Genomic DNA, 14,193 nt, shown 5'->3' with positions numbered 1-14,193 from the left:
CCTCAGGGAGAGTGCAAATGGCCTTGAATATGTGATATGGACCAGGTGGTTCATTCAGAACAATAGGGAATCAAAATGGGACCATAATGGACTTCTCAGCCTCTCACTCCAGAAACTTAATCTCTTTCATTGTGACAGAGAGACACTTGGATGAAATAATTTTTTTCCTCTGAAGGTTTCCATTAGTTAGAAACATACTTTAGCATCAGCACTGCTAAATTATCACATCACTTTAGGTTGTACTTGGCACTGCAGCAGTTTAGAGATAATTTAGAATGACTGAAGGTCAAGACACTTCCATCTCACATCCTCTCAAGCATCAAGTCTCTTTTACAGTTGGCAAAACTTACACAAAAGCTTGCTGGTTAAAAAAGAATGGTCAGGAAGCCATGGGTTAATCTGCCCTCTAAACTGGACAAGTTCATAATCAGAAGTGGAAGAAAGTTTAGTAAGATCCTGACATTTACAACCATTTTGATCACAGATGGCCAGGTACCTTTGGATTAAGAAAGTTCTTGCAGACCTTTCCTTCTAAACATTTCTCCTTGTCAATAAGCAGAATTATTGTAGAGATTGAACCAAGCCAGCCTTCATTTAGATCCTTCTCTTCGCTAAACACCAGGAAACTAAGACATTTTTCAGCCTTCACAAAAACGAGGTGCTGGATTGAGCACCACTCTCACCCCAGAGACAGTGTCCACAGTACCATCTCCTCCAATGTTTCAGAAAGGACAACAAATTTTAACTTAGTTTCACAAGGAGAGTTTCTAAAGACATGAAACACAAGAATATGTTTTGTTGTTTTCTGTTGGTTAATAAGCCTTTTAGCATATGGACTTAGGACCATGTCCCAGTAACACACATGAAGTGTGCCCACATATAGTTGCAAGCACTCAGGATGTGAGAGAACACCTTTTGCCATGACAGCTACAGCTGAAGGGGAAAAATGGTGCTGCTCTTTAAAGAGATCAGTGAGTCACCAAAGACCAGATCCCACAAAGGAATGCAGGATCCAAAAGATCCAGATCCAGATGTCACAGAGCTGCACACAGCTGTGGGACGTCAAATATGGGAGAGCTCCAACACCTTATTCTGTACCAAGGGGATGTATGCTTCTCCCAAGGGAAAGGTGGCCAAGGGAATTTTCCAACAGCAAATTTCCAGAGAAATCCTCCCTCCTGACTCTTCTCACATCTGGGAAGCAGCAGGGAGTGGATGAGGTGAGCTGCTGAAACGGGCCAGTTGTGGAGTGTACATAACAACAGGGTATGAGTAATGTGCACTGTTTGATCAGACCTACCCTGCTTACTCAGTTGCTCTCATCCTGAAGCAATCTCTAGAATCAAGCTGTGAATAGGGAGAGGTGAATTTCTTTCTAATTATGAAAATGTCTCAGGGAAAGATATTTTTACCAAGGCATGATAAGACCTAGAAAACTCCAACTACATTCCCTGGCCCCTTATTTAGTATTAAAAATAGTTAAGAGAAACTGAGTCTGACAGAGCTGCACCTTAAAGTTTACAAAATGGGACACATAAGCTTTCAGAATCTCTATTATAAAAGGAGCATTACATACGTATGCAGTTTGTTCCATTGTCTCTGTACCCTTCTTTACATTTGCACTTGTAGGATCCTGGAGTGTTGTAGCAGTGTGAAAAGCTGCCACACTGGTGGTGGCCAAGGGAACACTCATCTATATCTGCAACACAAAATTTACATTAAAAAAATCATTTACTTCATAGAAACCTGAATTTCTGCTAATCCCTGCAAATAACCCCAAACATTAATACCATTTTGATTATTAGAAAAAAAAAATAATAAAACTTTTGCCAGTGGGAAAAGGAAAATAGACAGTCACAAATCAATGTGGTGATGCAAACATTAGGAAAAATAGGGACTATTGGGCAACTTTGGTATTGCTCAGCTTTTACCTCAGCATCAGCTTCAGACATGCCATAGGTAGATTGCAGCTGAGATCATTACGATCACAATTTTAATAACCACTTCTTAGAGGTGACAGAATAAGAATAAAACAATTTGAGTGTAGGAATATGCATGTTTTTAGTCACACAGATATTAAATCGGGTTTTTTTCATAAAATTCTTCCTATATTGTATGTCTGTATAGATATTTCTACATCAAGTAGAAACTGCTGGAAACATTTCATATGCCATATCTACATTTATTGCCAGTGATGCAAGCAAAAATCTCCAAATTCCAGAGCTCTGAATACAAATTTCTCTGAAAAAAAAAAAACTTATGCAAACATAAATTCTCTCCACATGATCTTTTTTTCAGTGAAAGAATGATAACCAGTTGAGACCCTGTGAAACTAAGGCAGAGAGAACTGGGAATATCTTTGTTGAAGGGCATACACCAACTGCATTCCAGTCTCATGTCCAGACAAAACCAGGTTATTTCCCAACTCCTGCCTCTTCCCCACCTGTCTGCAGGGGAAGGAAAGTTGGGCAGTCTGGGTTGGGAGGGGGTAGGGTGTGCACATTTTCTTATCTTGGATCTTGGGACATGCTATGGAGCACACCAGTGTTAAAGCTCAGACACAGCCTAAGCTCATGCCCTGCTCCAAGCCTACAACTGCCAGTGACAGTGAACCCTGAGGAAAAAACAACTTTGGAAAGGAATTCCTGGGGTCATCAGCTCTGCTCTCCCCACTAGCTTCCACACAAGAACCAGTTACAAGAATGTGGGCCAAATACATGCCTTCTCTTTCACAGCCTATTTCTATAATCCACCCTTTCTTAAAATCCCGATGCAGTGTAAAACAACCTGCTTCAACATTTCAGCCATAACAAATACTCCTCTTTGAGCATTAATTTAATTTTCAAATGCACAACTCCATTACATGCATGTGAGAAATAGCTTGTTATTACCATGGCACTGGTATTTTCCTCCAATGTACATCAGGTCAAAGCCTTTATGACACCTGCAAATGTAGCTCCCGAAGGTATTGACGCAGTGCCTGAATCGTGGGCAGAGAACCCTCCCAGTAGCACATTCATCAATATCTGTGGAAACAAAGGAACTGTATTATCCTTAATAACAGTTAAAATACAATGTATGCTGTCTAAATGAAACTGGTTTCACATAATGGAAAGCTAAAGAATAGACAAAGTATTTTTCATAAGGGCCCTTGGTCAGCCAGCAGTAATTCATGAGCACTTCTGGCTGTGCCCTCCAGCTCAGCTCTGGGTCGCAGGCAGATGCCCAGGGCGCAGCTGAAGCTCACCCACTGCTGCTCTCCCTGCCTGGGGAGCTCTCAGATGAGGTCAGGCTGACACACAAAAGCTGCTTGAGCTGCCAGTCACTGTGCAGCCCTTGGGCACCGAGCAGAGGCTGCTGAGTGCTCAAACACTAATCCTCCACCGAGGCAGAGACCTGCCACGCACGGCTGCTTCCGACGCGCGCAGCTCCTCCTGCTTGCTGGTTATCTACAGGGCACAGTTCAAGCCTTCGCTCTGCAGCTCTATCAGGTTCTTGATCTATGGGAAAGCAAGATTTTGCTCTCCATGCAGTTCTTTTCCCAAAAGGAGCCCTTCAGCTGCCGATGTCAAGAGTGCAAAACAAAGCCGAGTGATTGATGCCCTGCTGCTCTTGTGAAAGAGGCCTGAACAAGGCAGAGCCCCTTCCAGTACACAGAAAAAATGTTACCAAAAGCTGCTGGTTCATTAGGGAGCTACCTGAGGTGGGGGAGATGGAGCTTTGCTCCAAGCTGGGCTCCCACAGCCAAAAGAAGTGACTTAAAGCCATGAATTACTGGCCAGATGGGTCATCCCAGGAGCTCCTGCTGGCACTGTCCTACTCTGCATGAAGAATTACTGAGGACAGCAGGGATTCAACCCCTGAGCTCCCACACTCCTGGCCCGCCTGACTGCTCTCTCTCCATCAGGAGCATTGCTGGAATGGTGCAGTAGAGGCCTCAATAAGACAGAAAACAAGGCCAATACTGGGCACTTGTCCACATGCCTGAATCTTCCTATAAATCTGTCTCTTGATTTGAATTTATTGTTAACATTTTAGGCTTTGAGTATGCTACTAAGTTTTACAAACTCTACCATGCTTCTTATTACAATTTAATCAACAAGTCAAAATTTTCTATCCTTTATTAAAATATTATTTCAAGGCTGCAAGTTTAAGACTCTTGATTACTAAGAGTTAGTTGGGGTTTTTGTTGGTTTTGGTTGGGATTTTTAATCTTTAAACCACAGCTTCAAAAAGTAGTTCAGTAAGAACAAGATTAGCCACTGAATGTATTTGATCATGGCATGGATTATGATCTTTAAAAACCTAATGTAGCATGTCCTGCTTCTTCCTTTGTATATATTCATATTAATTCACATTTTTGCAAATTCACATAAGGCAAAAATTATGTTAAATTATTGCAGCAGTGCAGTGGTAGGCAGTTATATGTCCTAGAGATACAGGACAGAACTCTTAATCAATACACTGTTCAAAACTGATGCAAAAATATGGAAAAATGTAACAGTCTTCCACTTGCATATAATGAGAGGTGCATGGATGCTCATTGCTGAAGGGAAATCCACTTTTTGATCAGTAGCCACAAGATGATATGCTAGGGCTTGTGATCAGTTTCCTGCAGCTCTCAAACAGTACAGTGAATGGGGCTTCTTTCAAGCCAATCCACGCCTGGACCAAAAGCTGTAGAGCTGTTCCCCTTTGCTGCTGCAACGTTCTGTGGTTCATACCTGCTTCCTTTGAAAAGCAGGGCATGCAGGGGGGATTTGGAGCTCACCTCAGCATCAGGTAGCTGCTCCAAATGCACATGAGGCAGTGTGATTGTCAGCACCTAATGAGTGTGATGGTCAGCGCCCACCAGAGAAGCAGAATTGCTTCTCTCTCTTGTTGCAAGTATGACCAGATTATCAACTCAAGCACAAAATAACCTAAGACTAATTTAAAAATAGCATAATTTTTAAGTTTACAAGGCTGTATCTTCAATTTTCTAAACACATACAGAAAGGGAAGAATTAATTTTATAGTGAAAAATCATTATTTTCAGCCCACAAATAACTTCAGAACATTTGAAGATGAAATGTGTATATGGCTCATTTCATTAAATAAAATCCCAATCCAAAAACCTGGCAAGACCAATTGATTTATTGACTCAAGAGTCATTAATCAATTAATTAGCTGTTTAATCCACGTTTTCACTGAATACTTTGCTGAATTATTTCTTCACTTTGTTGTCACTTAGTTAAACGATTTACTTTTATAACCAAATTGGAGGCTCTTTACTGATTGTCTGAAAGGAACATTTTAAACAAGGGAATGCTCAGCAAGTGTTAAACTAAGAATAGAATAACGCCCAGAGGAATTTCCACCTGTACTAAAAATAGGCATTGCATTCCCAGCTGTCTTTCAGACTTTCCTCAAACAAGGATCTCATGAGCTGTGGGCAATACACGCTTCAATTTTCTTACCACCACCTACACTTTTATTTGTACTGCAGCATTATCCAGACCCTTGCTGGAGCCAACAACTTCCCCAAGAGTGACAAGCTTGTATAAACCTGAGGGAAAAGCACAGCCTTAGTCCCAAGCAGCTTCAATTCTTTGAGGTATTTACTGTAACTTGAACTTAATAACACAGAAAACCAGAAATAACACAGAAAGGGTGCATGTCGTAATCACTTCTTACCAAGAAAGGGGAGAACATTATGTTATGATGCAGGAAGAACAGACATCTCTTGCTGTAACTATTTTCCCTGTATTCTACAAGGCTGCTCTGAAATTCTTGAGGAAATTTTAGAAGTAGGTTATAAGGTCATTCCAAATGAGGCATACCCAACTAAAATGTGGGTACACTGTTCTTTGCCTTTCAGGGGAGAAAAAAAAAAATGACTTTTTGAAAACTGCACTGAAGAACTCAGAGAGCTTCACAGGACTGGTTTGAGTGTTAGTCTTTGGCATTAAAGTACACTTTGTTTATTTCAAAGTATGAAGTTTTCCTGAATAGAAAAATGACCACTAGGAGAACATTGCAAGCATTTTTTCTAGCAAATTTCTCTACGTGGTGTAGCTTTCTTGAATTTGTACTTAGAATCATTCAACTCACTATGCCATGGCACAAGTACCTTCCAAAGATCTCTCTGCCATAAAATCCACAATGGAATTTATCATAACTTAATCCCTTCAGTATGCAACAATAAGTTGTTTTTTTCTTCCTGTTCTTTCCATTTTTTTTCCATACACAGATGTGCCAATCACGCACTTCAGAAAGCCTCTGACTGGGTGTGGAGCCTGCCCTTCTCATCAGAAGATCTCGAGTCTGTCCCTTTCTCTGCCAACAGATCTTTGGTCACCATGAGTGAGGAACTTGGAGAAACACCTACCCTGTGGTGAGCCAAGATATCCAAAGGGATGTTTAGGACGTCCCCATTTTCTTACATTCTTTCAGTGTTACTGATGGAATTGCTATGGAATTGTAGCACTTCATGGAATATAAATAATGAAATCACTGGAGCATCATAACTCACTCAGGATGCATAGTTAATGACTGATGAAATCACATGTCACACTGTTCTTCAGACCATAGCAGAGTCTGATTTAACCATATGCATCTTTTCCATGTTCACAAACGTGGGAACAAAACATTTCACATTCATACACTCTAAGCTCCTGTGTTTATTTTATCCTGGAGTTTTCACAGTATGGAAGAAAGAGCACATTCAATTCCACTCATACTTGGAACACGCACAGACCTTCACCTTGCCCCACTACAACATCAGTGATTTTTACAAATTATCCCTCTACCCACTGAGCTAGGCACCACCTTGTTGGGTATGAGGGAAAGGTCATCTCCTCATTCCTTTTTTTAAGCAGGCAGGTATTTTGGAGTTAGCAGTAGTTTAAAATGACTCAGTAGCAGGAGTGGCAAGGGCCAAGGCTTGGATATCAAGGAGTCTGTATGGGCTTTAGGCAGACAGTGAAACTTACAGGACTGAAAGCACTGGTGATCTCTGACACAAGGGCACCAGAGCAACAGCCCTATTACTATTCTCATTATTAACAACTCCAAACTGCCTGTTCTATGCATTCTAAGTGCCTCTGATAAACTCTCTCGAACTGCATTCTGTGCAAGGATAAAAGCATTCTGGAGGGAAAAAAATGAAAATTTTTAAATCCACATTTGATCACGTACCTACACAAGTCCTGCCATCAGGCCCAAGCTGCAGCCCTGGAGAAGGGCAGCGGCAGCGCACCTCCCCCTTCAGCACGTCACAGCCATACTGACAGTTCGCCATCAGGCAAGAAAGGGCATCTGGAGAAAAATCATTGAACACACTTAGATAAAGACTATGATCAGTGCTACAAAATGACTGAGAATTTTGGAGAATTTAGACATCACATATATATGATAAAAGTGGGAAAATGCTTGTATCCTTCAAAGAGGAAAAACATCTGCTAGTAAATTTTTTCTTTCCACAAATTACTTCTCTAAGAAAATATAAAAAAAAACTACCAGAATTGTAGTACTTGAATGCAGTCCCCAGAATATAAAGCCTAATATGTACTATAAGACTCTCCTGAACAGTTACTGCCATTTTAAAAATGGGGTATCTCTAATTGAAGGTAATTTCTCTCCCCTTCCCTCTGTCCAGATATTCAAAGTAACTTTTTTTACAGGAGGAAGTAAGAACCTGATCCCCAGAGAGATGGCAGTACAATTTTTATACCAGTCAAACAACCAACATCTGCAGCATTTAAGATTTTACATTCATAAGGCCATAAGGCAGCAGAAATGCAGGTGTCTTGCTGCAATGAAAACTGCAAGCACTTGTCCTCAAAGGCCAATTAGCAGTGATTTACAGCACTGAAGAATGCTCTGGGGGAAACTTTCAAGAAAACTAATAAAAATCAAGACAATTGCTCCTGTTTTTTTCAGCCTAATTTAACTAGGAAAAAAAAGAGCTCATCTTGTGCAGCTGCCTAATTTCGAGCAGGATTAATCTTTTACTTGGGGACTCATTTTCATTTCAGAGTAGTTGTCCAGGGAAGCTCCAGCAGGGATTCTGGGAAGCTGGGAAAGAGCAAGCAGCGAGGCTGGCCGTACTTGAGCAGGTTCCATCTGGCATTAGCATGTAGCCGTTCAGGCAGTAGCACTTGTAGCTGCCGTAGGTGTTCATACACCGGTGCTTGCATGGCCGCGGCTTTAGTCCACACTCATTCAGATCTGAAATGAAGGGCACAAGGGGAGAGGGTGGGAGAAGAAAACACACCAGGCATGCGTGGCAAAACTGCCAGTTCAAGCTGCCGGAAAAGGAAGGAAAAATACAGCAATTAGCTTTTCATACGCAGCTCAGCTGATAGCAAGCGTCCAAAACATCCTGCACAAAGCGCCGTTCATCCCTCCAGCCAAGCAGCTTATTTGGCTTGGTTTCATAGATGCCTTTTCAAAATTGACAGTATTAGCATTAGATGAAGTGCCAGCTGCTTCATTAGGCAACACACAAGCTCAGGCTGCCCACGTCTTGCCACTATTCATGTTGATGCCATGTCCAGGACCAGGCAGCACTTGGAAGAAGAAGGAGGAGAGAGAAAGCAAACATCACTCTGCAATCACTATCAGTGATTCTGATAGCAATTCAGTGATTCACTATCATGCTTTAAAATTAGTGGCAGAGGAAGGTAGGAAAGCTGATGCCAACTTACTTCAAATAATCTCATGGAGAAAATTTAATCCTTATCATTTAGAAAATACTCAAAGAAAATATCTGACATCAGCTGTATTTGTCATGGACCATCCATGAGGGCTAGCATTTCAGACTTAATGAATTTAATAGAGAATTCATGGCTTGAACTGAAAATATTATCTACAGTTTCCATATTAGTAGACAGAAGGTCAAGAAGACGATTTCCTTCAGAATTCTCTTCCAAGAATGTCTTGATCTTGTCTGAGTAAGCCAGAAAAAATTGTCACTTATTATTGTTGCTAGTTATTTGCATATTGATGAAAAAAGATGAGAACAAAGATGAAAATAATAAATCTATTCACAAATCCACCCAGCGAGGATCTTAAAAAATGAGTTATCAACCGTCATCTCTAATATTGCCCCATGCTGTCTGGCAGTCCTTTGCAGACAGAGAATTCCCATTTTTTCCAGAAGTTTTCAAAGGGCCATCTCCCAGCACTAAGCACCATCAAATCAAGTGTCACTCAATCCACGACGCAGAAAGGCAAGCCTTGAGACTCCCATCATGCCATAGATACACACACAGTAGCCACTTCATAAAATGCCAGCTGAGGAGGTGAAAGATGCCTCCTGTGGACTAGAAGCAAAGGCTCAGGGTTAAGATGCTGGACCAGAAAGATAAACACACCTCTGGTTGCAATGAAGTCATTAATTTATTGATTGCTTTTCAGAAGTAAAGCAGAAAACTTAACTGGGTCTATGAAGTAAATGGAGTGAGAAAAGTTACATTCACTGTGGAGGTGAAGTTAGAGAAAACATTCATTCTACACAACTACACCTGGAATTTTACAAGTTCTTAATGTTTGGATTTAAAATTTGTCCTGAAACTCTGTAATCCACTGGTTTGTGAGAGTAACATTCTTCACCTCACTCTTTTCAGGCAAAATATTTTTAAATGGCATTCTAAAACTGAGAAATATATTCCATTTCATTTTGAGTGGTAAAATGCAGAGCCATCAAGAGAAAAATACATGTATCACACTACAAGTCACTGATGTAACCCAAACTCAGCTGCAAGGACGTTGTCTGTTTTGTCAGTGTTGTTCCTGAGGGCTCCTAACAGTGTCCACATGTATCATAAAACTTGCTGTTTTCTGACCTGCTTTGTTTCCATCTTCATGGGGTCAAGGAATAGCAAGCATCATGCAGACATGGCCCTCCCCAGGACCCTTCCCCTTAGGTCATTTCCCAAGGTCTCAGGAAGAACGGCATGTTTAAGGACAAGAATGCTTCCTGCTCCCCTCTTCTGCAAGAGGGCAGTGGTAAGGGATGTAATTTTCCATTTCTATCTGTTAAAGCTGGACAAGATGTTTCCAGGAAACCTGAAGGGGAATACTTTCTCCTCAAGTGGTAAGGAAGATCAGGTGAGCCTAAGCAGGACTTCAGTGAGGAAGATTGCCAAAATAAGGGCAGGACCTGTGCATGATAAAGAAGGAGTGATGACCACCTCTGCCATCTTCCTGGGGACCACGTGCTGCAGAGACAGCATCCCTTTTCAGCTCTCACTCTTTGGGAGTTGGAAAAAGTTTCAGCAGTTGCAAGGAGAGTATTCTTCTCACAACAGGCACCAAAGCCACACTCCCAAGAAAGTTTCTTCTGGGTTTGAGAGAAACAGCTGCAGGAGAAAGTACATTTTGTCCTGTGAAAGCAGGGCCTTCTGCTGGCAGTTGTGACTAAAGGTATATGCCTATGCCAAAGGGAAATGTAGCAGATGATTTTGCTATGGGGCAAGGACAAGTTTTCATTGTGCAAACCTTTGTGTGAAAAAAAGGTTTACGTAAAAATCTCCAATAATAAGTAGATGAAAGTTCACATTTTGAAAGGCAAACTTCTCTTGGCAACACAAAAAAAAAAGTTTTTTCTATTTCCTGTAAAGCATACCACAAGTAGGCAGCTCCTGACAGACATTATAGCTGTATTAACATATTTATTACACATGCAATGGGTCTGTTAAAAAAGCCATTGTTACATTCAAAAACTGTTAGCATTTGATTTCAATTCATAAATGTATCCCCAAAGAACCCAGAGTATCGAATATACTGAAGTTCACTGACAACCATCATCTTGAAGTAAGAGGAAAAAAAGGTTCTCTTAGTCTAAAATATCGGTATTCCTATTTTCTACAAAAAGAATCACTTTACAAAATAAAGGCATAACAGAGCTAAGTATAAAATACTTAACTAGAAGTAGGAACAGAATAAGGAAAAGTAACACTGAACTTCAGTTGACAGGGCAGTATTTTAACAGTGCCTTAAGTTCTAGTGTTTAAATTCCACTGCACTTCAGCTTCTAAGTTTAGATATTCCTGACTACTAAAGAACTGCCGTGCACTTACTTCCAGAGTTATGACCACAGACTCAAAGTCCAAAATAAGAATTTACAACTGTTCTCAGTATATCACCCTGCATAGAGTATAAATTACATTATGAGCCTTAAAACACTGGATCCTTTTACAGGACTCTGAATTCTACAGCACCAATTGATACAAAGTATTCTTAGTACAGAAATGAAAGCTCCAGTAATGACAAATAGACACCTATTAGTAACATACTATGAGAATAGTAAAAATTGCAACGCTATTAAAAAGTTAAACAAATCCCTTTAATTTCTTTGTAGGGATGTCCACTATTTGTCCTGCATTTGAGAATTTCATTTTTCAATATTTAATTCCCCACACTGCCTACAATTGCACAGCCAATGCAAAACCAGCACTCTTGATTTCAAAGTAACACAAGGCAGTAGAGAACATAAAAGCAGACTGACTGTTTTGGCCACTGTGGGAAGCAGGTTTATATCAAACACAAGCTGCTGAGCACAGGTATTTTATATCTAAAGGAATTAAATAAAACATGAGTGCAAGGGAAGGACAGAGTGTTATGCTGGCAAACCTGGATGTGACTCCTTTGACTGCTGTGCTGCACCACACATGGTCTTGGACCAACTTCAGTGCACACCCAACAATGGGCCACTTATTTCTAAGCAGATTCAATGCCCTCTCTTTTCTTTTAATTAGCTGCTGCAGACTTCAGCACTCAAGACTTTCTGCCTTTTCTGCCTATCACATAACTTGGATCAGGCAACACTGAAGTTAAACATTCAATAGCACATTTACCCAACTCTGAAAATAGAAAGCTAAGGACCAGAAATCAAGTAGAAAAATTAAACTGTTATCACCATAATATAAACAGTTAATTAGCTTTCATTTCCAGCAATTGCAATCACACTACTATGTCCACCTCATATGAGATTTCTATCACCTGAACAGTTCTGTTCACTTTGTCTGATTAATCAACAGCCGCCAAATTGAATTTTTTTAGCCCTCCTTTTCTACAACTTCCAACTTCATCTAAATCTCTAAATCACAGTTTTATCTTTATCTAACTCATAAATAATTTCCATCACTATCACTTTACAGAGGAACTCAGAAAAGAAAAACAGGCAGGCTCTGAAAGAAGAGCAGAGGAAAGAAACAATGCAAGTGACAACCACAAGTACGGCAGAGTCAAAACTTTTCAAAATACACACCACGGCAACTTTTCAAAAAACAGCACCAAGGAAATACAACCAATTATTTGCTCTGCATGCTAAGGGCACTGCAGGTTCAGCTTTCACATCCCAGCCATTGACGGGTGTATCAGCCTCCACTCCCTTTGCAGGAAATTGCACTCCTGTTTGAAGCCGTGCAGAGAGGAGGAGCACAACACCTGAAACACGGGAGCACCTCACCCCTCGCTGCTACATTTCCTGCAGGATGATCCAGGGGGTGGAACACAAGAGCTTCCCTGCTCTGACCAAGCAGACTTGTGTACTGCTGCACATCTTCACAGGACAGAGAGAAGGCATAATATGGCAATATGCATTACTTCACTTAATAAATATACATATATATATATATATATCAAGTGCTGACAAGAATTTCAAGCAGTGAACTTTGCATCATTTTCCTAGAACAAGCAAGGTAAGAGAATAGAAAGTTACAGAAAAGCAGCCTTAGATTTTTTTTTTTTTTGGATAAAGACAACCTTTCCCAGCCAAAGAAAGTCAACCTGTATGTGCTTTAGATTGCTAGCAAAAATTACAACTGTTTGTATTTGTCTTACTGAATATTATTTGTATTTTCTTCAAGAGCAGCTACCAGTTTTCTGATGAACGCATTTGGAAAGTATGAGCTCTGTTATTATCACTATAAATTAAGAGAGGTGGCAGAGGGCATTTTCTCTCAAGTGGCTCTGTTGGTTTCTTCACAGCTTACAGCTGTAAAACTGGGATTAAAAAGCCAGAAGGAAAACACTAAAGCTATTCAGGAGATATGACTGCTGTAGGGAGAACACATGGTTAGCTTGTGTGCAGTCACTGCAACTTGATTGCTGAGGATAGCAACATAATTAAAAAAGTATCAGGTAGTCTCAACTTCTGAGTGATCTAAAGTGAGGTATGGTTTGTCACAGCAGCTGCACTACCACTGGAAAAGCACAAGCATCCAGCATCATCACACAGTCAGGGCTGAACAGCTCTGCTGTGAGGCTGGGCTGATCTCCTGGATCAGCCCCAGGAACACAGCCTGATCCATGGGGCACAAGAACAGAAGAGATGTAAAGCCTGTTTATCAGAGCTTGCACTCAAAGAACACCTTTCGCCAAGAACACGAGCGTACTTTACAGCAGACAACCATTCATGCTAGAAACACTTCCATCTCTGCAGGGAACTCCAGCATCTCCTCTGCCAACATTGTTACTCCTGTTACTATTCTAGAACAGGATTGAGAAAATGGGCCCCAGGCGGAACAGGGCAGGCGCTGTATTGAGGTATAATAACACTGGTCACGTTTATGCTGTGCCAGTGAATCTCCTCCCAGCAAAAGCAGACTCTGCATTCACTGCACACTTTCAAGTCTCATCCAAACGCTGAATCAGCACATGGCAGGGGCACAGATCATGACCCCAGGAACAGCTCAAGGGTCTCACCATGCAGCAGAGCAGCAGCAGCCACCTGAGCTGGTGCACATTTGGAGCACCACAGTCAGCTGGCATCTCAGAAACCGCATCTACATCTGCCAGGGCAGCTTGGTCACCAACACCATGCAAGAATATTTCATCAATACTGCTTCCTTTGATAACCCATCACATTTTTCCTTCCTTAGCATTCAATGGCAAGTAAATAGTTTAGTTCAAGACTGAAGCCTCCAGAAATTTCCAAAGCATTCTTTTGATATTGTTAAAATATATTTTGATATTGCTATTTACTACCTATAAAAACTGTTACACACACATCTAACTGTAAGTTCACTGCACTGTTTTCTAAAAAAGTTTTGGACTGACTAAAACATGCCTAGAATAAGACATCCTTTAAAATGTCAGCCCAGAATAAGAGGGGGGAAAAAAAGACAGGATAATATAAGAGATGACAGAAACTTTGGAGAAAACTGAAAAACACAACACACATTTTCACATCAGTTTGAGAAG

General features: G+C 40.8%; 1 protein-coding gene across 4 annotated transcripts in view; it reads right to left on the bottom strand.

Moving 5' to 3' along the window:
* NPNT (nephronectin) overlaps nucleotides 1-14,193 on the bottom strand; it is a 49,023-nt gene that overhangs the window by 16,645 nt on the left and 18,185 nt on the right. For 2 of the 4 annotated variants that reach the window (XM_059844219.1, XM_059844220.1), the window contains 4 exons: nucleotides 8,092-8,211; nucleotides 7,180-7,299; nucleotides 2,892-3,026; nucleotides 1,577-1,699 (listed from right to left, as the gene is read on the bottom strand). In XM_059844219.1, coding sequence (XP_059700202.1) covers nucleotides 1,577-1,699; nucleotides 2,892-3,026; nucleotides 7,180-7,299; nucleotides 8,092-8,211 — 498 coding nt within the window. The remainder of the gene's footprint in view (nucleotides 1-1,576; nucleotides 1,700-2,891; nucleotides 3,027-7,179; nucleotides 7,300-8,091; nucleotides 8,212-14,193) is intronic. The other 2 variants (XM_059844221.1, XM_059844222.1) reach the window with 1 other exon arrangement.

The sequence above is a fragment of the Haemorhous mexicanus genome, chromosome 4 (genome assembly GCF_027477595.1).
Source record: "Haemorhous mexicanus isolate bHaeMex1 chromosome 4, bHaeMex1.pri, whole genome shotgun sequence".
NCBI classification, from domain to species: domain Eukaryota; kingdom Metazoa; phylum Chordata; class Aves; order Passeriformes; family Fringillidae; genus Haemorhous; species Haemorhous mexicanus.
This window is presented reverse-complemented; position numbering and strand designations above follow the sequence as displayed.